Consider the following 24,878-nt stretch of genomic DNA (forward strand, 5'->3'; position numbering starts at 1 on the left):
AAACCACACCCACTTTAAACACTTGTGTCATGCGAATTGTTATTCTGTCACTTGTTCAATGTTTATACACAACTCTTCCGTGATTCACAGACATGTAGACTACAGTCCGCGCCGCAGAAATGGTTCACGTCTATAACTGCCACCCGTTTGCGTCTCAGCACATCGTCGCGGCGGAGCAGGAGCCCGGGCTGGTGTGCTGCGGCGGCGGGGCGCTGTTCGTGGTGAGCGCCGGCGGCTGTAAGATCGAGGCGTTCAGTCTACAGCGGGAGGGATGTCCGCTCATCTGCCGCTTCAGCAGCATGGGCTCTGTGCTCAGCATCCGCCACAGCACAGTGGGTCAGTCACTGACAGTACTACAGCAGACGTTGTTGGAATATAAAATGATTGTGTGATTTCTAGTGTCTGAAAAGTACCATGTAAAAGAAGTACACTTTGTTGCGTACTTTTAAAGAGGACTAATCACATCAATTATATACTTTAAAAGAACATACTGCAAGTGACTTGAAGTCTTAAAAAGTCGTAATTTGACCTTCCACAATTGAAGGCCTTTAAAATGTCTTAAATTGGATCAGAACGTCTTAAATTCAATATCATGGCAGTAAATTAGTGCTCGACTGGGCGGAATTGCAGAATCCATTCATAAAAATAGATTTTACTGTATGCAGAATGTCACGGAATTTGTCAGATTTTGGATGAATTAATCAAAAGTTACATTTAAAGGGATAAGTTAGTTCACCCAAAATTGACAATTCTGTCATAATTTTTTTTTTCAGTTTTACGATTTCTTTCTTTCTTTTGAAGCATCAAAGTGGCAGTTGCTTAGACTGTCCATGGAGGGACAGAGATCTCTCAGATTTAATAAAAAATATCTTAATTTGTATTCTGAAGACGAATGAAAGGAATGGAAATTCCTTATATTTGAATAAGATTGATTTTTATTAACCCATTGGCAGATATTTGTTTAATAAAAAATTCACTATCACAAGATTTCCCAAGTTTTTTTTTATCTCAAATGTTAAGCTATTTTTTTGTAAAATTAATGAAAAAGTTATGGAGATTGTATTCTAAAACTTTGAAGTCTTAATAATAAAACTCATTGTGTGCTTAGACATTTAAATTTAGACATGTTGACGTGTTATGTTTCCTACAATTTATTCCTTACAGAGTAATTGCTCTTAAAAAGGTCTTAAATTTACCTTCATAAAACAGAAAACCCTGCAGAAACCCTGTCAATGTTTGGACTCTTAAAGGCACAATATGTAAGATTTTTTTATTAAATATCCAAAAACCACTATAACAGTGTTCTATATTTTGTTGACTTGTGTACTTGCATTATCCCTAATGTTTCCAAGAATGTTTAAATCCAGAGAAATAAGCAATTTTAACCAGGATACAGACCATGTCTGTGTGTCACCTACCAATGACACAGTACCCGCGTTGCCCTCGATTTGCGGTTTTATTTTGTAGAAACCATGGAATCACAAAAGACGCTTTAATATATTATGTGTTTTATTAGACAGGTGAGCAACTGTTTGGATACATTCATGGACAGAAAACTAATCATCGTTATATAGCTCAACACAGTTAATTTTCTTGTTCTTGATTTACCACAAGTACCATGTTTTACCATGCCTAATATCGACGCGTTTTACCCCAATGGGGCGTTTTGATTGTTTACTTTTGTGTTATGAAAAGTGTGATTACCATGGTACAGTCTTTTCTACAGTAAGTGTGTGATCATGTATTTGTTTGTTGTTTTTTTTGAGACTTGTGTTTGGCTGTTTTTGTTCTTAGGGGACTATCTAGTCACTATTGAGGAGAAGAACAAGGCCATTTATCTCAGGGCCTACACTAACTGGAGGTACCAGGCTGTCGAGAAGACTCGTGTTGGGGTGCGTCTGTTGGGTCACTTCCTGCGGGGCTCATCCTTCCGCGGAGCTCCCAAAGAGCAAATGGAGATCATTGAAATCCCTCTGTTTGAGCCGCCGCTGTGTATGGCATGTTGCAGTCTTACTGGTGAGAACGCTTACACTGAAAACAAACACAACTCGCTTTTCCACAGTTTTCCAAGCTGCAGATTCAACACATTCACAGAAAAGAACAGCAATGGTTCTGGCTTCAGTGATATTTTAGGATGTTACAATTGTGAAATACACATTCTGAGACATGAAATGAATAAATTATTAAAATGAAATGAATAAACTTTTGGCTTTCTGGTCGTGAGATACATGTAACTGAGTCCTCTGTTACTTTTAGGTGATCTTCTAGTGGGCTGTGCCAAGAGTTTGGTGATCTTCAGTCTGAAGCGACAGACGCTGAGCGAACACCTTTCTGTGCTGGACTTCGAGAGGGTTCTCATTCTTCACATCCAGGGCTGGAGCCCGTCTCAGGTGGCCTTCTGTGCTGGATACATAGCCCTTCAAACGGAGCTGGAGGTCCTGGTGGTGAAGCTCACCCAGCGGCAGAAGAGCAGCCAGGAGGCAGAGCAACACTCACTGCTACCAGAAGATATCATGACTGAAACCGGCTTAGATGAAGATGCAGGTATTACTACAAAAAATTTATAAGGGCATCTTAAAAACAATCAATCGAATACAAATCCAAGTCTTCTGATGAGACACGATGGCTTTATATGATGAACAAATGTACAATGCACATACTGTAGTAAACACAGACGTTCAAATGCTTGCATGACATTTGAAAACAACATGAGAGTGAGTAAATGCAGAATTAACATTTTTGGATAAACCAACCATTTACAGTTTTGGAATAGTGATTTTGACACGCTTTCTTGCGAACTGTGATTGATTGCATTGATCATCTGAAGCGCACGTGCTGGAACTCAAAGTAAAAGCGCAAACATCATTTAAATCACCATGTCATATTTAGTTTTAGTAGTATGACTATTCAAAGCATTTTAGATGGTTTATTCTTATAGTGCATTAATAGCTGGGGAGGCGGCACATAGCTACCACCGGGATAGTCTGTGTGCACGTGGCTTGTCTGTAAAGATCCAACGAATCCCTGCATTGAAAGCGCGAGTAATGAGTAATGGAAAAAATTTAAGTTTACGGAGTTTCAGTGACATTACCATATTAAACTACTATATTTACTGTTGAATAAAATGTATAATAATGCAATGGGGGAATATATGTGGGTCCTAATAATAATAAAATAATAATAATTTTATGTTGATAACAATAAAGTAATAATAAAAAACCTCTCTTCTTTATTTTGGCTTAAAATATCATGATAATATCGTATCTTGAGTTTAGTATATTGATTTATATTATAACATTACACCCCTACTCCTCTCCCATTGTTTCCTGTCTCTTTATTGTACTCATCTAATAAAGTAAAAATATGGCAAAAAATAACTTATAAATGTACTTAAATGTACTTCTCAAATGCATTGTAAACTTCAAGCTCAAAGTATATTTTGCATTCATAAAAAACTGAAAATATTTTGGGTTTATCTAGACCAATGCTGCGTCCCAATTCGCATACTATCCGTACTAAATAGTATTCGAAAAAAGAATTAGTATGTCCCAAATAGTATGTTGAAAAAAGTATTCCAAAGATTCCCGGATGGTTTACTATTTCCGGTCAGAATCCGAAGTGCAGATCGATGCGCACTCTGACTGCTGAAATTGCCCACAACCCATTGCGAGATGGACGAGGATTCGATTAGATCTACAAACGCAGATAAAAAGTGTTAAAAAACTACAAACATGACGGTTACGCGAGTCTGACGGTTAAGTGGAGAGGATTAGATAAAGTGGTTTGAGTGAGCAATTATCAGTATTTAACCTGACGAAAAGATATTTATTCAATATTATCCACATTATATTTCTCCTTCAGCAGCATTGAGAACTTTTGTAATGATACGTTAGGCCATTAACTTTGCAAACACATGAGAGGAGTCTCTGCATTAAAGACCCACGAAAGGCAGATCGAGCGACTACATTTCTCTCCGATACGGTAGGAAATTAAATTGAAAGTGGGGGATTTGAACTGTAACGATGATTGACAGGGCAGTTTAAACGGTGACGGGACGCACGTAACAGAGTCCGTTAAAGATGATGAAGTAGTATGTCCCAAAGCTTGCATACTCTTCTGCTACACACTCAAAAGTATGTACTTTTTCTTCACAAAAAGAGTACATACTTTTAGGACGTAGTATAAGTAGGCGAATTGGGACGCAGCCCAAGGGTCTCCAAACTCAGTCCTGGAGGGCAGCTGTCCTGAAGAGTTTAGCTCCAACCCCAATTAAACACACCTGAACCAGCTTATCAGTGTCTAACTAGGGCCTTGTAAGACAGTGGCTGCGTCCGAAACCTGGAAAATGCTGCCTTCGGAGGACACATTTCAAGGCAGGAAGGCACCAAGGCACGTCCGAATCTAATGATAACTTCACTTCCTGTCTCCTGAGATACCTTCATCTGATCGATTTTTGAAGGCAGCATATTTGTATCCTTCGCTGCCTTTGATATCCCCCAATCCTGTGCGTTCCATTCTGTGACAGTTGAGCTGGGAAAAAAAGATTGCGTCCGAAAGTTGCTTTTGCTGGTCAGTTTGTGTGTAAATGTAAGTTTTTTTTTTTCCAACATTTTCCACTTCTGATGTCATTTCTAGCGAGAAATTACTAATGTAGTAATGAAATATTTGTTTAGTTCTCACCAAAGAAGCTAAACTCTTCAGGACAGCAGGACACCGAGTTTGGAGACCCCTGATGTAGACCATGGAAGCCACTGATCTATTTAAGCTTATGCTTAAATGTGTAATTTCCTCACATTTCAATTATTTTTCTTTTAGAGATGAAAAAGGATGGATTCAGCCCCCTGCATGAGCAAGAGGACTTCTTTCTGTTCCCAAAGCATCAGGAGATGTTGGGTAATGAAGCCCAGCTGTGTGGCGTCTCTTTAGTTCTGGAGTGGACTGGTATGGAGGCAGAGAGCAGAGGAGACATGAGCGTGGTTTACATCTTATTCAGGTATAATGAAGAGCTTAAGAAAATGAGCTGCTTTCTGAATGTGATATGTTTGTTTGTCAGATGTCACCTCTCTAGTTTCCCCTTTCTAGGAGGTTTGCGCCTGATTTCTTCCAAGATTGCAGTGTTGAGGAGACGCACTTACATTCCCTACAGCTCCACCCCATGTTCACTGGTAAGTTCACACTACGTTCACTCACACACATCCCTCTCTTTTGGACTGAATGTTTACTCCTACTGTCTACACAGGTAAACAAGATGAAGCCTCCATCTCCAAAGGTGGGGAACCTACTTGTATGTTTGTTTTCTTCTCCTTGCCAAACACTGGCTACATGTACAGCGTAAAGAACGACGTGGAGCTCATGTCCACCTACCAGTACCCGGAAAAGTCCCACCAGGCTGTGCTTAGTGACCAGTTCCTCTACGTCATCACCAGGTAGGGCGGAAAAATTTTCTCTGTCCACAGTACACACACAGCACGTCCTGACATATATACTATTATAAACAAATTAATTGTTTATTAATAATAATCTATGGGTGCTGTGAGACAGTACATAGTGAAATGAACAGGTTTTTCACTTGAAACGCTCTTATTTGGTCATTAACAAAATATTAAAATATTTAGTATTATGTATTATTCCATAGCTCATTGTGATTGGTTAAATGTTGGCATTTATATTTATATATTTGTACAAAATAGCATTATACATAACATTAAAATTGCAATGCAATGGAAGTAAAGACATTTTGTGATGTACATCACAGGAAAAAAAATTATTGAAAAAGAAAAACATGTAGGAATAGGGTCTTGGTTCCATTTTTCTGCTGTTGATTGGATGAAGGCAAATCTTAAAGTCACCATAAATTCAAAATTGACGTCTTATAATTAATTCACACAATAACTTCCCCTCCCTCTCACATTGACATCTTCTTCTCTTCTCTGATGATGAGGGCGGGGCAACCTGTCACTCACATGAGATCCACCAATAGCAAACCACAACCATCCAATCAATTCCTCACAGACAAAATGAAGCCCCGCCCGACATTTGTTCTTGTTCCAGAAGCCGTTTCACTCGGATATACGGCACAATAAGGAAAGAAAAGACTATTGCAACTTCCATTTCATGACGACTTTAATGCAAGCTTTCAGTTCATTAAAAAAATCGGGTGGGTTTGCAACAGGGCCAGCTAAACAGGGCAAATTAACGTGAGAGCGCAAAAAAACGCAGATGGGAGCGGAAAGTTCAGTGCGTGATCTACTGACGACGGACAAATTAAAGAACACAGACGCAGCCGAATCATTTCCATAATGACCAACACAATCTACCAAGAGCAGCGCAGATTAATTCTGGTTTAAGACGTGCTTTTTTTGGGCTGTAAATAATGGCGCAATCACCAGTAAATGACGAGCGCAAAACTTAGTAAATAAACTTGCGTAATTCATTTAAATACTCTCCTCCCATAAATTTAGCTTCTGAAAGGGAAAATCCTACAAATGCATATGCAAATAAGGTCAGCCGCAAAAAATAACCCTGTCCATGACTTCTCAGCGCTGAATCTTCACTGAGTGCCTTTAGTAAATCCTGTCAGTAGATTTTTAACGCAAAAAGAGGGTTTATGCTGGAGCAAGCTGTTAGTAAATCTGGCCCTTTGAATGAAAAATTACAAGGTCAAAAAAGAGAGAGACTCGTTCATAATAGGATAACGTGCATTTAGAAAATAGATGAGGTGAATTTCCATTTCATGCTGACTTTTAACATAAAACAGAGAAGTTCATCTTAATTGGTTGTGGTTGTGTTTACTGTAGGAATGCTCTCCAGTGTTTCACAGTCAGGTGCAGTGCGGTAGTGGCTCGGGTCGATGACCCATACATCGACACCACCATGAAGGTAACGCAAGTCATCATGGGTTTCTCTGTTTTTGTATATTTTGTCTTTAAACTCAGTGCTACTATTAAAACCCCTCAGTGGAAGTTTACGAAATTGAATGATACATCATGTGGCTTGTGTCAGTGGCGGCTGGTCAATAGAGAGCGCTGGGGCGCCGCCCCCATCAAAATTCCAGAAATATGCATGTATACAAAAATGATATAAAAGTGAAATAAAAATAAAATAGTTTACTCATACGATGTGCTGGCTGTTAGTAAGAGCCTCAGCATTTAATAAAAACTGGCTTTGATGGGTTAACTATTTTATATGTTCTTCAATATGTTTCATGCGGTTTCATGCGTGAGGGACGCCGGACAAATGGATGTCTATCTGAGTCTAAAAATATACGGGCAGCATGTGACCTGAAGCTGGTCTCTAATTGGTTCTTAAAGATCCTCCTCCGGACGCAGGTCGTTGCCTCCCTGGCGAATCAGAAGTGGATGCGTGTTATTTTATCCAATCTGATTGGTTCTCGTCACCTGTCATTCAACTTTCCGTTCTTGGCCACTATAGCGAAATTGCGCAGGCGACACAAGCACTCAGACTCCGCCAAAACCTTTAGGATGATCAGTTTCGTAGAGATGGCAGCAGTTAAATCAAATTCTTTCACAAGGCGTTCGTTGGAAGATCCCGAACCGGACCAACGCGATTTACAAATCCAGCCGCAGACCAGTGACAGGACGCAGCTGCACTCGGAGCTCCATGCGCTTGTTATGAGAAACGTAAGTTTGGTGGCTGACTGGATGTGTTGTTAGCAATGCCCTTTATTGCTTTACCTGTCTTTTATTTCAAAGTGTTGGTACAGTTTTGTGGACAACAACGGGGGTAGAGACCACAAATATCTGACTGAACAATGCAAACGTCATGACACTACTGAGATGATTGACTTTAATCAGAGAGTTATTGAGAAATTTGCTGGCCAGAAAGAAAGGAGAGCAAAATGTATGTTCTAGTCAACATGCTAGTCTGTTGTGGCTTTTTTCTTTTGTTTTTCATTTCCTCATTCAATTATATGTGGGAAATGAATGTGTAAAAAGTGAAGACACTGTTTTCTCTTCCATGCTCATCTCAATATACCCTATTCATTAAAAACATGAATTCTTATTTCTGTGCCATAGTTATTATATTGATTAATAATAGATAGTTAGCTAATCTGTGTGCTCTGTATATGTGCATTTCTGAAATGCATAGCATGTACAAATCAATTTAAATTGTAATGTAGATGCATTTTCTGTGAAGCTGCTTTGAAATATGTATAAATCATACATTTTGTAATGATATGAAAAGCGCTATACAAATAAATTTGAATTGAATTGAATTTAATGCTTGAATTTAGTAAACATGCATCTTGATACTGCCATACGCCCCCCAAAAAAATAATTATCACCAGCCGCCACTGGCTTGTGTGCTATTACTTTACGTCTGATTTTCAACTGCCAGATGACAAAATGGTTGAAAATGTCTCATAACAGCGTGGTCACCTTATCGAAATTTCAAAACCTTTCAAACCGAATACCAAATCTGCGTGGGGAAATATTTCGTCCTTACGTAAAATTCCCAATTGCATGGATTCCTATTGAAATGACTGGATTTCTCCTGCAATCCGGTAATGTGACCGCATCTTTAGAATGGGGCCTTTTTGAGCCCAGGAATCAAACAGTAAAACACTAAAGCCACTTTTCCAGCATCAGGCCAAACTGTTCTCATTGCATAACCATTCCATTCCATGCCAATCCGGCCCAGTCTGTACGGAAATGGTTTAATTTTCCACTCTGGGACTGATAATGGAGCTCTTTGGAATGTAATAAAAATGGGTCAGTCGTTGCCTTGGTGGTGCCACAAAAGTTTACAGACATATGAGATATAAATAGCTCAAATAGCGCGCTTGGCCAGCTACAGAGAGAAACTGGCAGGCAGGCAAAAGAAAAGTGCACACATTATACCAGCACGGTTAGCCAACTGAGAACGGAGAACGGTTTGTAATCGTGCCGAACCAAGCTCAAATTGAAGTATAACTGTAATAGTTCCTTACCGTTCTTAGAACCAATAGTGGAAAAGCAACTTAAGATTAGAATCACTCAGAAAACCCTCCACAAGACCCTAGAATCAAGACTGTGAGTTTTGCATGGCCAGGAACCACTAATTTTCACTTTATTCAGTATTTGTCTGACTGTCAATATCTAAACCCACCAGGCCTGTCCACCCTTCACGATGGAGGTGTGCGCTCTGAGGATCCAGCTCTTCATCGGACTAAAGGTTCTCTGTCAGGATGGAAATCATATTGTTCTCCTGACAGCAGCAGACGTGGACAGCAAAGAGGACATGGAGAGATCAGCCCGCAAAAACACGTGCGTGTTCACAATGACATTTATATCCTGATTACACATTTACAGAGTACATGAATTGGGAAATGTTTATCTCATACAGTACGTTTTGACTGCTTGATTCTTTCAGTATGACGTTGCTCTTTGGTTTGTAGATGTATCCTGATTAAATGGCCTGTAACTCTTATTGTAGTGAATCGAGGGAACTCAGAGCCCTGACAGGCATTTTAGTTGCTGTAGGTCTAGAGCCGCCCTCAACGCCAACTCTGGAAAGCCTTCTGTCCAGGTCCTTCCTGTAAGTTAGCGAGGAGCATGGTCCTAACAGTGGGCCGCTTTGAAACAAACCCTAAAATTCCCCCTAACCCACTGTGAGTGTTACCCGCATGTGGCCATTCGTAATTCCTCTAACATCTCAGTTTTGTTCAGACGTGATATTTCATCTTAAATAAGATAAGAACCACTCAATATGGTTCAGGACTTCCTCTTATTTAGAGAACAATTTAATGCTATAACTGAATTTAACCAACCACAGCTGTACTAATTACTAATTACAAATAATTTGTTGACCCTCCATTAAAAGGGGTCATGACATGAGAAATCAAATTTGCATCGGTCTTTTGACATATAAGAGGTCTTTATACTATTAGAACAGGATCTGTTGTAATCTGTTCAGGACATCACATCACAAATACATTTGCGCATGACTTCCTCCAGAGCAAGATGAATAGTTACACATCATCGCACCATAGGCCCCGCCCACTGGTGTTCAGTCGCTTAATGGCTGACATTTGTCCACACCGGATGTGAGGGTCGCGTTAAAAGCAAATAGAGCCCATTATAATCAGTGACGCTGTCTACACTCATACAGTATACAGATGTGTGTTCAGTTTTTGACGTACTCCACGTGCTTGAGTGTGCCGACAACAGGACAAATGGAAGAGTGAAAGATTGTCGCTTTAACACGTCCAGTTTAAACGGCTCATTTGTGTCTCTGTGCAGACTTAAGAAGGATCCCAGCATTGGAAGTGGATGGTTTATTTAAATGGCGTCTCGAATCGCATCACTTTACTGTATGATTGTGCGGTGCATTTTGTTTTGTAAACGAGGCACAGTGTAATGGAGAGTTTGCAAATAAACTTTTGTTGAAAGATGAAGCACTCAGCTGTATTGCATCTGACAGCAGCTGCATCATAAACTGTAAGTAAATGATTTCATAATGCTTCATCTGTAAATTACGGATTTATGTGGAGGGTTTGTGCAATAGCAAGTGGGCATTTGAGGTGTCCCTTTAAATGCAAATGAGCTTGCATGTTTATTCAAACATGTCGGACACAGATGGAGAGACTCAGGAAGAGGTTGATACTTTTAGACTGCACCTGGGACATTTCTGAATAGTTAGTGGATACATTTATGTAATTTATGTGTTCCCTACTCTAAAATAGGAGGGGGTGTTCCCTACTCTAAAATAGGAATTATAAAAAAAGGTATTGGGTGGATTTTTACCATTATAGGCTGGTTGTTTACACACATCAATGTTCAAACACCCTATAAAAGTGAATTTTGCATAATAGGTTCCCTTTAAAGGAGCCGCACCTTAAAAACTGATAATTTCAGAGAGAGACTCAGGATGAGGGTAAAAAATTTAATTGACATTATAAATACACTTTGAGGAACATGTTAAAAAAATGTTTAAATACATGTCATGACTCCTTTTAAATGTGTTTTAATGGTATTATTTTAAGTGACCTAGAATACTGACACACATGTGAAGCAGTGAATGTGGACTAAAGGTGCGGTCACATTAGTGAAATTTCATTGAAATTCATTCAACTTTTGTGGGCAAAAATAGTCAATTATCTGTTGTCAATAGTGATGTATGACGCACAGCTCACACAGAAGTCATTTTCACACCAAGCGGCTTTCTGTTGGTCAGTGACCACCTTCAAAACAAGCATAAGGAAATATTTTGCCCTCATACAAAATTCCAGATGGTGGTTGATTCCTGTTGAATTGACTGCATTTTGCCCACAAACAATGGTAAATGTGGCGGCACCTTAACTCAAGAAAACACAAGCGGTAAACACAACTGTGCAGTCACGATCTATGACTGTTATCATGTTCTTCTATGTTTCTCAGATCCAGGAAGATCTCCATCTCCAAACCCACAGAGCCGACTGACAGCGGTCATGGCTGGAACCTCTATGTCATCAGTTGTGTGTCCACACTGCAGCTCTACAGAGAAATAGTACCGTAGCTTCAGCTGTTATATCAACACACAAACTCTAAAATCGATTATGCCCCAATTATAGGAAAATAAAAATAGTAATTTTTTACAATTTTGCTGCCGCTAATGGCGCAGAAATTACACATGCAGAAAACCCTTTATTATGGTTAATTTGCTTATATCAAACCAAATGTAAACTTTTTTTTAACATTGTCATGTTTTTAGGGCCCTATGATTTCCATGAAGCAGAAAACACGGGTGGAATTTAGCTATTAAAATTAAATGTACTGTATAACGTGGAATATCACGTAATTTGGTGAATTTTCATTAATAGATCAAGATTAGAAGCTATACACTTAATCAAATTCCGGTATGGTATTTTAAAAATACATTTTAAAATGCAAAAGTGAAAGTTAAATATGAAGTCTACATATTTTGTTTAAATAAGCGGTGCAGTTTAGTACACATAAACACGTTTGACACTTGTAGTGTTTTCAGCATCTGCTGTCTCATTATATGAGGACATGAACTTCCTCTCCAGAGCTGCTCTGAGAGTCACTATCGGCGCATACACAAAAACCTTTCCAAATACATTTTTGGTTTAAAAATTGTGACAGAAATGCATCACTATCGCACAGTAGAATGCACTTCTCTGTAAGTGATGATAATGATAATAATCATAATACATAAGTACAACTTACATTTTTTAAAGAATATCATATTTTACATATTTTAATTTTAACAATAAATGTTGTGCATCACTGTGTTTGTCGAAAAATAAAAGGAATTGTTAAATGTTCATTTGATTATATTAAAAAAATAAAAAATAAAAGTGTACTTTTTTATGTCTTCATTTGATTAATTATTTATTAATACATTTGTATTAAATCATAAATCCCCCAAAAATAATTTAATTTAATAAAATGTTATAAAACATAGGACCCTATTATTGTAAAATTATTATTGTAATAATTATTAAATTGTTAAAGTTATGAATTCCTTTCATTAGACATGCTTTTTGAATATTAAAATCAAACCATTAAAACGCAATCCCAAAAAAATTTTTAAGAAAAAATTGTGAATTTGGGAAAAGATACAATTGAATTAGGGAAAGAAGATAATGGATTTCATAGAGTCCTAAAAACTTTTTTTTAATAAATGTCAAATTTCAAAATAAGTTTCATGATTTCAATTAATTAGAGATGCTTTTTATTACTAACATTTAATTTAATAAATAAAATGGAATCCAAATTTAAATAGAAAAAATGAAATTTGGGAGAAAATAAAGCATATTTCATAGGGCCTATGTTTTCTAAATGATTCACGTTTTCTGTGTAAACATTCCTCATTGTTTCCCTTTAGGTGGAATACAGCAAGCGATACGAGCAGTCGAGCCCGTCGTCTCAGAGCTGCATTCATCTGCTGAGTGAAGGTCACCTGCTCCTGCGGACGGCACTGCTCCTGCAGCGGGACAGCGAGCCTGCGGAGAGAGAGCAGCTGCAGCAGGCCTTTCAGGAGAGCTGTGCTCACTTAGGAGACTGCTTCAGCAGGTCAGCTGTGGCTCATGAGTGTGTGATCAGTAGTTGTCAGTATCATACTTTGATTTCATGTTTCATTTGCAGGTTTGATAAGAAGGACTGTCATTTGGCTCTTCCATACTATAAGATGTCAGGTCTCACTGTGACTGATGTTATTAAGAGGAATATGTCCATGAGCAGCTACTCAAACGGTTACGGCAAAGGATTTCTCTTCTTTCTGAAGCATTCGATCTATGAGGAATCCATGGAGGAGCTTAGCAAGGTATGAAGGAAACGCCAGTTATTCACACATTCTGATACAGGACCTTTCAAACAGGGAGAAGCATTGGGCTCTGCACATTTTTTAAATTTGATATGATTAATTTCGCTAGGACTGAAATCAATCATTTTATTTTATTCTATTGGCAAACACATTTTTAACAGTAATATAAAAACATTAGCTGCTGTTATAGTTTAGTAAGTGAGTCTCTCACAAAAGAAACATCATGTTTGGGGATATCAGTGTTCTGAATATCAAAAAGTTTTAAAACCCATGGGCTGATATAAAAGAAAAGGAAGGATAAGTCAAGATTTTTTTTTTTAGGTATCAAAATAATGCCACAAATGCTGTCAATTCAGCTTACCTTGTACTGCACCTGGAATATTGATTTAATTTAGGCAATTTGCGGTCACATTAAACTTCCCGCTCCATTATGACCTGCAAATTTGCATAGCACAAGGACATTTGACTAATAGTGGATCTAAAAGGCACAGGTTGACCTCTTTGCTGAATTCAAAGAACACACAAATTTAACAGCTGTATAGTTTGCATGTTTTGCAGTCATTATTAGAATGTATTTATTTGTCTTTTAATTCATAACATTATTTTTATGAATTGGTTGAGAATAATGAAATCACACCAAATCTTTGTAACAGCTTTTCAAACCTCATTTAAAATGCATCCTGTATCGTGTGTGTGGTGCAGGACATGGCTGATAAAGTCCTGGAGATTGTTAGCGTGGCTGAACCTACTCAGCTTCCTCATGTCGTGAGCAGTCCGTCCATGCTGAAGGCTGATCCTGATAGCGCCATTACCCACCTGAGACAGCTGGAGGCCTCCGGGGCCCCGTCCATCACCCTGTCCCTGTGTATAGCTTCCCTGGCACTGCGGAAGGGTGACCTGCACACTTACAGGCAACAGATGGACCGCCACGCTGAGGTATTTCATGAGGAATTCTGTACCGTTTTACACACATTTAATTATGTATTATTCATGAATTATATAGGAATGTGGCTTAACTTGTAATGTTTCATTGAAACTACCGTACTATAAACTTAAAACTAGACTTTTTTAAACGTAATTATTGCGCTGACACTGCAACATTGTTAGTTATTTGTCCCAGATTTGTACGTAATCCCTCTGAAAACTATTAACACAATCAAGAGCTGCACACACTGTTTTCTGAAGGAATATACACACAGCAACTGAGTGACACTGGCATAGCAGATCTTAACTATCACTTCACAATAATGGAAAGCCGGTCGGAAATGTACGGTTTTCCAGTTAATTTGCCCCCGAAAATAAAGATATGTGTGCAAAAAATGCCCCTAAATGCATTTGTGTTTTTTTTTTTTTATATATATATTTACAACATATGGTAAAGTTAAAGAGTACCTATCATGGCATTTAAAATGTTCCAAATATTGTTTTAGAAGTCCCCAACAACAGTTTTGTATGCATGCAATGACAAAAAAGACTTTAGTTTTCTTATAATATGCATTTATTTTTACCTGTTTTGACAGCGATTCTCAAATGATTCCTTTAGTGATTCACTTTTCAAAACCCCGCCTTTACGTGACGCTAATCTGCCGTGATTGGTCCGATGACCCAGTCAGTTGTTATTGGTATAGTCTGTGCAGATATTTTCAGAAACGGAACGCCCATCAAAGTCTTATAGTGACAGTAATTTGTTAATATGTGTCAGGAGTTATGAATATGAAAACCGCGTCGGAACCGTTTGATTGTAATATGAGCCTCAGCTGATCTCATTCATAAAAAAACTCCTCTATTCTCCTGACGAAGACTCGCGACAAATCAACATCCCTCAGGGCTTTTAGTTCAAAAGTGTGCAGATGAGGAGACATATTGATAGATTCTCATATGTCTGTTGCAAATTTCTAAACAGAGGAGTATTTTTTATTCAATACTTCCTCAAAATGCGCAGATGTCTCTTATGTGTTGTTTTCAATTCATACTGGCAGCCGGAGGGCGCTCTGTGCACATGTAGTCCATGTACAGACAGACGAAGAAGATACCATGTGCCATAATAGAAGTCCATAATAAAAGCTTCCTGAGATCGCGAAACATGCAAATAGAGACATTTGAGGATTAAATAAACACACAATCGCGACAATGTATGGTTTGTCTTCAAGCCACTTAGTCTTCAAATGCTCATCCTTGAGCAGATGAAAAAAAGTTTGCTTTTGAGTCGCACTTCAGAACACAGCGTCTCGTCGCCATGATGTTTTCTAGTTTTCACTGGCGTCTTGGAGCGCAATAAGTGGGCGTATCGTATTCAAATAACTTGACAAGTTGACGTCATCTAGTCAGAGAAAAAGCTTCGGTCTTCTAACGATTCTTAAAAATGACTCAGAGTCGACTCTTACTTTTGAAAGAAAATAACTATATATACGGTGTACTGTCATATTTCAAAACTTTGCAGGATGTTTTTGTTCACTTAGATCTATGTTACACACTACATGAAAGGTACATTTCAAAATTCCATGATAGGTGCTCTTTAAGCAATAATCAGACAAGCAAGAGTACTGTTTGTCCCAAATATCAGCATGATTGCTGGCACGGTTCTCTTAGTCTAATTGACTAATTGCCTCACCGACACGGCATCCTCAATAAACCCGTCTCCAGCGTGATGGCTCCGATCTTTCGAATATCTCTATCTAATAATTGCCTCACCAACACGAATATTTAACTATATTACTTTCTATTAAATTCTGTTGCATTATTGTCCTGTTACCATTTTGAAGCTGCTTTGAAACAATCTGCATTGAAAAAAGCGCTATATAAATAAAGGTGACTTGACTTGACTTTTATACAATTCAGTAAACAAAATGATTAATATTAAGTGACTTAAATTTTAGACACAATATTATCTGTTCTTGCCATTTCGCCAGCAAAAATAGTTCCAAGCAAATCCACATCAGAACAAGTTTGCTGAATTCGGAACCACATACTAGCATACAACTTTTCCATAGAAAGATATGGTAAAAGTTGTACGAGTGCTCGAGTAGTACACTAGTATGCAGCTGCGATTTGTTGTTGTACTTGAGACTGGTCTCAAGATTATTTTTTGGAGGTCTTGTCTCAGTCTAAATACACTAGTCTTTTTCTTGGTCTTGGCAGAATCCTTTTCCCATCATGGACTAGCATTACATTATATGATCACGGTTTTATTCATGCAAATGCTTTTAAACCATTCAACCATTACTGTCGCGCCTGTCCGTCAATCTCCTGTCTGTGTTACACACACACGTGCACACAGAAGGCCGCTTCAGACAGTGCTTGAATGGACAAAAACACACAAAATTATGCGAATATTTGCCGAGTATCCTTGTAAGCAAGTCTTAAATGAGTTGGTAACACTTTACAATAAGGTTCATTAGTTAACTACATTAGTTAACATGAATTAATAATGAACTGCGCTTATAAAGCAATTATTTATTTATCTTTGTTAATTTCAAGATTTACTATGCATTATTAAAATCTTGTTAACATCAGTTAATGCACTGTGAACTAACATGAACAAACCATGAACAGCTGTATTTTTATTAACTAACGTTAACAAAGATTAACTACTGCTGAACAGAGGTGTTGTTCATGGTTAGTTCATGTTAACTAGTGCATTAACTAATGTTAACAAATACAACCTTATTGCAAAGTGTTACCAATGAGTTAAATAAAGTCTTAAATGAAAGTAAAGAGTTTTGAGAAAATTGGATGTATTTCAGATTACACGCAGCCTGTGACAGCAGCCTAAACCTGCTACTTTCTGACAATAAGGATAATCAAAGAACAAAAGAAAAATAATCTTTTTAATGAATTAATCAATAATAATTTTTTAATTAACGCAGTAAAGACTGTGAAATGTTTGATAACTTTATTTAATTTCTGTATATTTACCTGTTAGACCTACCTGAAAATCTTAAAGCACTGTTTACATGGGTCAAAAACTACATAAACGAAACTTTTTGGGTATTTTGGCTGGGCAAGTAAAAGTCTGGTCTGACTGGGCCAGTAGAAAAAAATCTTGTGTTGAAACCTGATATGTTGAAGGGCACAGCTAAATGTGACATATATTACAGTGGGTTTATGTGAAGATTGTAATACATGTTAAAATTGAAAGCTTTTGATGGCTACAATTAATGTTGAATAGCTACAATTAACAATTAGACATCAGTAGCAGACAGTATTAGCTTGAGTGATTTTGGCCTTCATTCGTAAAAATAAATGCCATTAAACACAAATATTTAAAATATACTCTTTATGTTGTTTCTACATTAATTTAAATGTAAAATCATTACAATTTAAAATTCTTTAATGTTAGATTTAATCGCAATTGATTTCAGAAAAAGATTTGATTTAATTAGTAATTTTTTTAAACTCCTTAAGCTGCATGAGGACGTGACCGGGTTGAAGCGCTATTTTTAGCACGAGTGTAATGTTTGTTAATAGATTTAACGTAAAAAAACATCATTAATCTTGACAAACTATATATCATTCTAAAGGTCTAAACCTCAAGCATCGAGGACAGACCACTGTTTTTCAATGAAAAGCTTATAACGCTTAAGCTTATTTAAAAAATATAAAAATGTATTTTTAAATGAATGTAAGCAATACACATCAAAGATTGTATAAAGAAAAACAGAGCACATACCAGTAGTGTCCTAATTACGAGCCACACACGCATCCACTGCTAAAAGTTCCAGAATGAATGGAAAGGTGAGGGTCCACTGAATAACATCCCATAGAGCATTTTAATCCAACAAAACAATAACGGTGTAATATTGATGGTTAATCCTTTGTTTACATCGCATTTCTGCGGAGCGAAGTATCATACTAGACTGCTATGCAATAAAATAATGCACCAAAAACAGTCTCCCGGTAGCATAAAGTGGCATGGGTTTATAACTTAGAATGTTACGAACATAATAAATCCACTCGAACTCAAAAACATGCAAAGATAGCCGGGATATAGTCAATTGACAGCACTATTTAGTATGTTAATCCCAGAAGATTGATGCAATTTGAATTTGACTTTGTCACCTTTAAAGACTTTAAAGACACCTCACTCACTGCTTTTGACTGAATCACTTTTGTATATTTTATAAGAATCAGTTTAAATTCATACAGTGTTTTACTATGCAGTGTTTTATTTTTACATTTCATTATTACATTTCTAAAGTATTTCTTACTGCATGTTAAATACATGTTGCTTCGTTCTTATTTTGTGTATTTTTTTTAAATAACAAAAACAACTATATTGCCATATAAACATTTATTGTGATATAAATTTTTTCATATTGTGAAATAAGATTTTGGTCATATCGCCCACCCCTTACTACATATAGTGTTCTGTTTGTTGTGAGGTGACTTTGTTACTGAATCACATGTTCATTCTCTGCCGTCTCCAGATGCTCCAGGTGTACGGCTTCATAGAAGAGCCCAAACTACTGCTGCACGGCAGAGGGAAGGCCGTGCTGCCCACCATACTGGCCCAGCACCTGCGCGACACACAGGAGGGTCTGCTGGTGGCGGCAGTCGTAGCACTGCATGAGAACAGCAAGATCAGACTGGAGGAGGCCGATCTCTTCTTCCAGGTACATGCAGCTCACAGAGTTAGAGAGTGTTTCTGTCTGTCTATTTCTCATAGCCGCATGTGTTAATCTCTCTCTCAGGAGCTGTGTAAGGATGGTGTTGAGGTTGAGAGCAGTCCTCAGTTACTGGTGGATTTCTGGGAGGCTCTTTTAGTAGCGTCCTCTCATGAATCCATCATCCAAGAGCTGCTGTTCCGTCTCACGTCTGTCTATATCGACCGCATCACGCGCAGAGATAGCTCCGGTGTCAAAGGCCTCAAAACGGCAGAGGATCTGGTGAGCAAGATCTATCTATCATAGTGCTTGTTTACATGTTTCTAGGTGATTACTAGAGTGTTCAAACTGGGGTCCAGGGTTTCCCAGTGGGGCGCAAGAGGGTTTTGAGAAAACCAGTGTAACAAACATAAATATAAATAAATCGATAATAAAAAATAAGATGCAAGGGATAACAGTGGTCCAAGAATAGACCCCTGAGGAACACCACAGAGTAATCTAGCTTTATTAGAAAAGCAATTTATACAGCTTTTCCAGCACCACCTCTCTCTCTCTTGGTGAGTAGTTCCTTCCTCCTTTGCCGGACGTTTAAAACAAATCCTCAATAATACCCTTCAAGTTCGTAGCTTCATTCAGAACAGCAAGTCTGTCCTTCAGCACAAAAAACTGACCACAATAGGTTGGGGCTTTTATAATGATAATGTTAATGTTATCCCAGATCTATGAGCTCAATCCAACTCTTTTTAACTTTCTGTTCATCAAAGAATTCTGAAACAAATGTACCACGGTTGCCTAGAAATATACTGAGCAATAAAAACTATTTACAACATTGATGATGATAATAATAATAAGAAGAAGAACCATGGCTTGCCATTAACACCCACATGTGCTGCATGTGCTGTTTGTTTGGGTTTCCAATAACGTGCATTTGGGAACGCATATAAAGTCTGACACGCTTTGTTTCATAGCGAAGTGTTGCACCGTTATCATTTACAGGCGTCTCATTTTAAATGTCTCATTGGTTAAAGGATTAGTTCACATTTAAATAAACTTTTGCTGATAATTTACTAACCCCCGTCATCCAAGATCCATGTATTTCTTTGTTCAGTCGAAAAGAAATTAAGTTTTTGGATGAAAACATTCCAGGATTGTTCTCCATATAATGGACTTCAATGGGCCCCAAACGGTTCAAGGTCCAAATGACAGTTTCAGTACATCTTCAAAGGGCTTTAAGCGATACCAAACAATGAATAAGGGTCTTATCTAGCGAAACGTTCCATTTCTGCGAGAAACCGAGCAGTATTTATACTATTATTTTACCTCTTATCAGACGAACATGATCATCTCTGAGCTCCGCCATAACTTCCGCTTAGTGAGGTCAAAATACAAGCCTGTTCAAAGATGTATACGTAGATGCCTAATTATCGCTTGCACGGATCAGTAGAATGAGGCATCTATTATCGATATATCTATGACCAGGCTCGTATTTTGACCTCACTTAGCGGAAGTTATGGCTGAGCTCAGAGATGATCACGTTCGTCTGATAAGAGGTAAAATAATAGCATAAATACGGCTCGGTTCCTTGCAGAAACTGATCGTTTCACTAGATAAGACCCTTATTCATCCCTGAATTATTCCAAACCTTTGACTGGTATGTTATACTTTCTCAACAGGACACATGATTGTATCATGTCTGTAGCACAAATGGTGCAGAAAACTTCTGTTTAATCCCACAAGCAAAAATCAAAGTTTAAACAAGGTTTTCAATTCAATGAACACAAGTAATAGTTAACAAGTAATGCCAAAGCAAACACCACTAATTAAGATAAAGTTAGTTATATTAAGAGACAGTCAGATGTGTTTTAAAAAGACTGCATATTGGGGCAGTCCTGGCCTAATGGTTACAGAGTCGGACTTGTAACCAGAAGGTTGCGGGTTCGAGTCTCAGGTCCGGCAGGAATTGTCGGTGGGGGGGAGTGAATAACCAGCGCCCTCCTTCACCCGTGAGACCCTTGAGCAAGGCACCGAACCCCCAACTGCTCCCCGGGCGCCGCAGCAATATGGCTGCCCACTGCTCCGGGTGTGTGTTCACGGTGTGTGTTCACTACTGTGTGTGTGTGCACTTGGATGGGTTAAATGCAGAGCACAAATTCCAAGTATGGGTCACCATACTTGGCCACACGTCACTTCACTTTCACTTTTCACTTTCATATATACATCTTTAATTACTGTAGTTAAAGACTTTCATTTAAAATGTTTCTTCATGTCCAGATAAACTCCTGTTCTCATTATGGCATGTTGTATCCGTGGGTGAGCATCCTGACGCCAGTCCAGTTCAACATCACCCATGACCACCAGGAGGAGCTACACAAACTTCAAGTGTGTACTGATATATTTCTCTCTTTTTTGGCAAGCAACACATACAAATAGTTTAGGTGTAAAAATTGTATTTACTGCTTGTAAATTTCACAATTAATTACAGAGAAACGACAAGTAACACTGAATTAAACTGAAAATTGACCATTTGAAGACATTGTATAGAAAGAAATGGGATTTGAAGCAGAAAGAAATGGCATTTTCATGTAAAACGATCCAATAATCTTTGTAATAAATAAATTGTTTAAAATAATTTTTGCAGTGTACACAAACCTCGGCTCTGCAAATCATTTCTTACATGCACTTTGTCACTGCTTTAAAAGGACGATTTAACCAAAATTACAATTCTGACATCATGTACAATGTTTTGAGGTTTGTTTCAGAACCTGGCATGTTTTCTCCCTTAGTTCAGTCTGTTTAGGGATATACAGTATGAACACGACAATCGCACTCGGGTTCGCAACAAAACAATAGTTTCGAGATCACCTGAACGAGTTGGTCTCAACCCAATTGGAAATTAACTTTGGAAGTGATGAAAAAGCAATCCGACCCAATGGACCAATTAACCAAGCTGTTGTCATAATTCATTGTCATAAGTCATAATTCATAACGGGAAGTGCATTTGTTTAAAAAAGAGGCAGTGAGCACCAGGCTTGTGCAAAATTCTGAATTTCAGAATTGGCTTCATGAATTGGAATTTTAATTGAATTGACTCCACCCCACAGGAAGTGGAATTTGAATTTGAATTGGAATTCAAATTCAGGAAGTGGAATTAAAATAATGGCAATTCAAAGAAATTCCACACAGTCACACAACAGAAAGAATGTGTTGAATCTCATATACATTCAGTGTTAGGAAGGTTACTTTGGAAATGTAATTGCTTACTGTTATAAGTTACCCATTATAAATGTGGTTTGGATTACTTTTTTCGTATTTTAATTACATTAATTTTGTAATTTAATAACATAATTTCATTACACGTAACTAGTCACTCCTCAACCCTGCATACATTTTGTTCTAAAATATAGATAATGATCAAATTCTTGAAATAAATTACCCCCTCAATGTTTAATTTGTTTTGTTCCAATGTTATTTTCATTTAAAAGTAATCAAATAACACAAAGTCCTTGTAAATGCAGTTATCATGTATTCCAATGCAAAACTCACTGAGCAACACTGTTGCATCTAATTCTCAATAGCTCCTCAAATGTTCCATCATGTTCCACAAAATTACAATTACATTCTCAATTCAATTCTGAATTGTGCACAAGCCTGGTGAGCACATTAGTTATCTCAATAGAAAACCAAAGAATGTACATTTCCTGAAAATAATTTGAGTGGTGCTGGCAGTGGCAAAACTCTGCACTGGGCAGTCGCTTCTGTGATGCAAGTGACTGCAAAAGAGCCAACCAACATATCTGTGTGATGTTGTGGAGCTGAAATATGGCTTCTTTATGTTGCAATATGGTTGCTAGGGTGCTCTAAACAGTTGCTAGGGTGTGGCTACCATGGTGATATTTACAGACTGGTTTCTCACATGAAACAAAAGAGCCCCTACCTATGTCTGTACAATGTTCTGGTGTTGAAATATGGCTTATTCATGAAGTTAAACGGTTGCTAGTTTGCTCTAAATGGTTGCTAGGGCGTGGTTAGACAGTTGGCAGGGTTAAACTAATAGACTGCATGTCTGCAAAAAGAGCCAAACTCAAGCGTCTCTATGATGTTCTGATTCATTTATATCCCTCTCATCTATTTTTCAATGGGTGTCTATGGGGTAGTTGCTAGGGACCTGTAACTGGTTGCTAGGGTGTGGCTATGAAGATTTTAGGTCATTACTTATTGGCTGCTTGATAAGAGTCATATGAGTGTGTGGGCCAAAAATCCCATTGACTTAGTGACGGAATGTTCATAATTTAGAGTTTTCAACTGCCGTGTTTGCACGCACGTACCGAAAGCCAAATGGGTCAGAATTCGCGTGCACCGCCATATTAATATTAAAACGGCGTTTTCATAACGCTGCTAGGCGTTAAGTTAACGTCTCACGCTACCACGGGTTAAAATTACGCCACTCAAAATGCAGATTTATGAGCTCATCTACATGGGCACACCTCTACTGGGTTTGTGGACTCAACGTTACGTCGGAGCATCCAGTTTTTTAACAAAGCAACATCAAAATCTTTCCACATACACCAATTTGGGAATCACTAGAAGGCTACTTCAAGAATATAATTTTTTTTAATTGGGATAGGAAAGAATTATACGTATGTCATCATCACCAATGTCATAATGGCTTCATTCTGCTTTTGTGATGCATACATTCATCATCATGTAAAGTTACTGTCTGTTTTAGACTGGATTTGGGTGCTGAAAGTCACTGGTAGCTCTGGCAGTGTGTGATCCAGAGCAGAGCGCAAGAATTAGTAATGGGAAGTTCGGATCATTTTACTGACTCGGATCTTTTATCCATTATGAAAAAGGCTTTTTAATATTAATACGGCGGTGAAAAGCATGCAAATTCTGACCCATTTGGCTTTCAGCACGCATACACACCGCAAGCACCAAAATTGTGCGTGCTTGTGAAAATGGCAGTTGAAAATTCAAAATTCTGAACATTCCGTCACTGTAAGTCAATGGTATTTTTGGCCTGCTTTTTCATCCGCTGTGCAAATATCATAGGTCCGATCGCTTTGAAAAGATACAGCACCCCTCTCCTCAATGAGCCGGTTGATTTGACACCTCATGCATAGGTCTATAACAAATGGTGCGGGAGGCAAAATAAAAATGTTTTTGTCTTAATCTTAAAATGAACGCGACAATCGCTAGTTTAATCGCTTAATCATCATTTTTATGGACAGAATTACTAGGCGCAGCCAAGGGCCGGAGAGTGTCCGGTTCGGGGACCAAGCGATTTCGGTGCTGCTTTTTGCGGATGATGTTGTCGTGTTGGCCTCCTCAGACCAGGACCTTCAGCGTGCACTGGGACGTTTCACAGCCGAGTGTGAAGCGGCTGGGATGAGAATCAGCACCTCCAAGTCCAAGGCCATGGTTCTCAGTCGGAAAAGGGTGGCTTGCCCTCTTCAGGTTGTTGGAGAGTTCCTGCCTCAAGTGGAGGAGTTCAGGTATCTTGAGGTCTTGTTCACGATCTCGATTGACAGACGGATCGGTGCAGCTTCTGCAGCTTCTATGCAGTCGATGTACCGGTCTGTCGTGGTGAAGAAGGAGCTGAGCTGTATGCGAAGCTCTCGATTTACCGGTCGATCTACGGTCCTACTCTCATCTATGGTCATGAGCTGTGGGTCATGACCGAAAGGACAAGATCCCGGATACAGGCGACCAAAATGAGCTTTCTCCGCAGGGTGGCTGGGCGCTCCCTTAGAGATAGGGTGAGAAGCTCGGTCACTCGGGAGGAGCTCATAGTAGAGCCGTTGCTCCTCCACATCGAGAGGAGCCAGCTGAGGTGGCTCGGGCATCAATTTCGGATGCCTCCGGGACGCCTTCCCTGGGAGGTGTTCCGGGCACGTCCCACCGGGAGGAGGCTTTGGGGAAGACCTAGGACACGCTGGAGGGATTATGTCTCCTGGTTTGCCTTGGAACGCCTCAGGGTTCCCCCGGAAGAGCTGGAGGAAGTGGCTA

The 24,878-nt window shown here is 38.6% G+C and overlaps 1 protein-coding gene across 2 annotated transcripts in view; it reads left to right on the plus strand.

Annotated features, from left to right (window-relative positions):
- The window catches only part of hps3 (HPS3 biogenesis of lysosomal organelles complex 2 subunit 1), a 26,899-nt gene continuing 2,021 nt past the window's right edge, over positions 1-24,878 (plus strand). The window contains exons 1-16 of one of the 2 annotated variants that reach the window (XM_079807881.1): positions 1-336; positions 1,795-2,016; positions 2,257-2,544; positions 4,816-4,993; positions 5,083-5,165; positions 5,240-5,426; positions 6,798-6,879; positions 9,112-9,266; positions 9,436-9,537; positions 11,379-11,487; positions 12,829-13,016; positions 13,089-13,266; positions 13,969-14,202; positions 18,693-18,878; positions 18,957-19,151; positions 21,141-21,248. In XM_079807881.1, coding sequence (XP_079664007.1) covers positions 120-336; positions 1,795-2,016; positions 2,257-2,544; positions 4,816-4,993; positions 5,083-5,165; positions 5,240-5,426; positions 6,798-6,879; positions 9,112-9,266; positions 9,436-9,537; positions 11,379-11,487; positions 12,829-13,016; positions 13,089-13,266; positions 13,969-14,202; positions 18,693-18,878; positions 18,957-19,151; positions 21,141-21,248 — 2,712 coding nt within the window. In that variant the 5' untranslated portion in view covers positions 1-119. The remainder of the gene's footprint in view (positions 337-1,794; positions 2,017-2,256; positions 2,545-4,815; positions 4,994-5,082; positions 5,166-5,239; positions 5,427-6,797; positions 6,880-9,111; positions 9,267-9,435; positions 9,538-11,378; positions 11,488-12,828; positions 13,017-13,088; positions 13,267-13,968; positions 14,203-18,692; positions 18,879-18,956; positions 19,152-21,140; positions 21,249-24,878) is intronic. The other variant, XM_079807882.1, reaches the window with a different exon arrangement.

This window comes from Gobio gobio (genome assembly GCF_949357685.1).
Source record: "Gobio gobio genome assembly, chromosome: 24".
Classification (NCBI taxonomy): Eukaryota; Metazoa; Chordata; class Actinopteri; order Cypriniformes; family Gobionidae; genus Gobio; species Gobio gobio.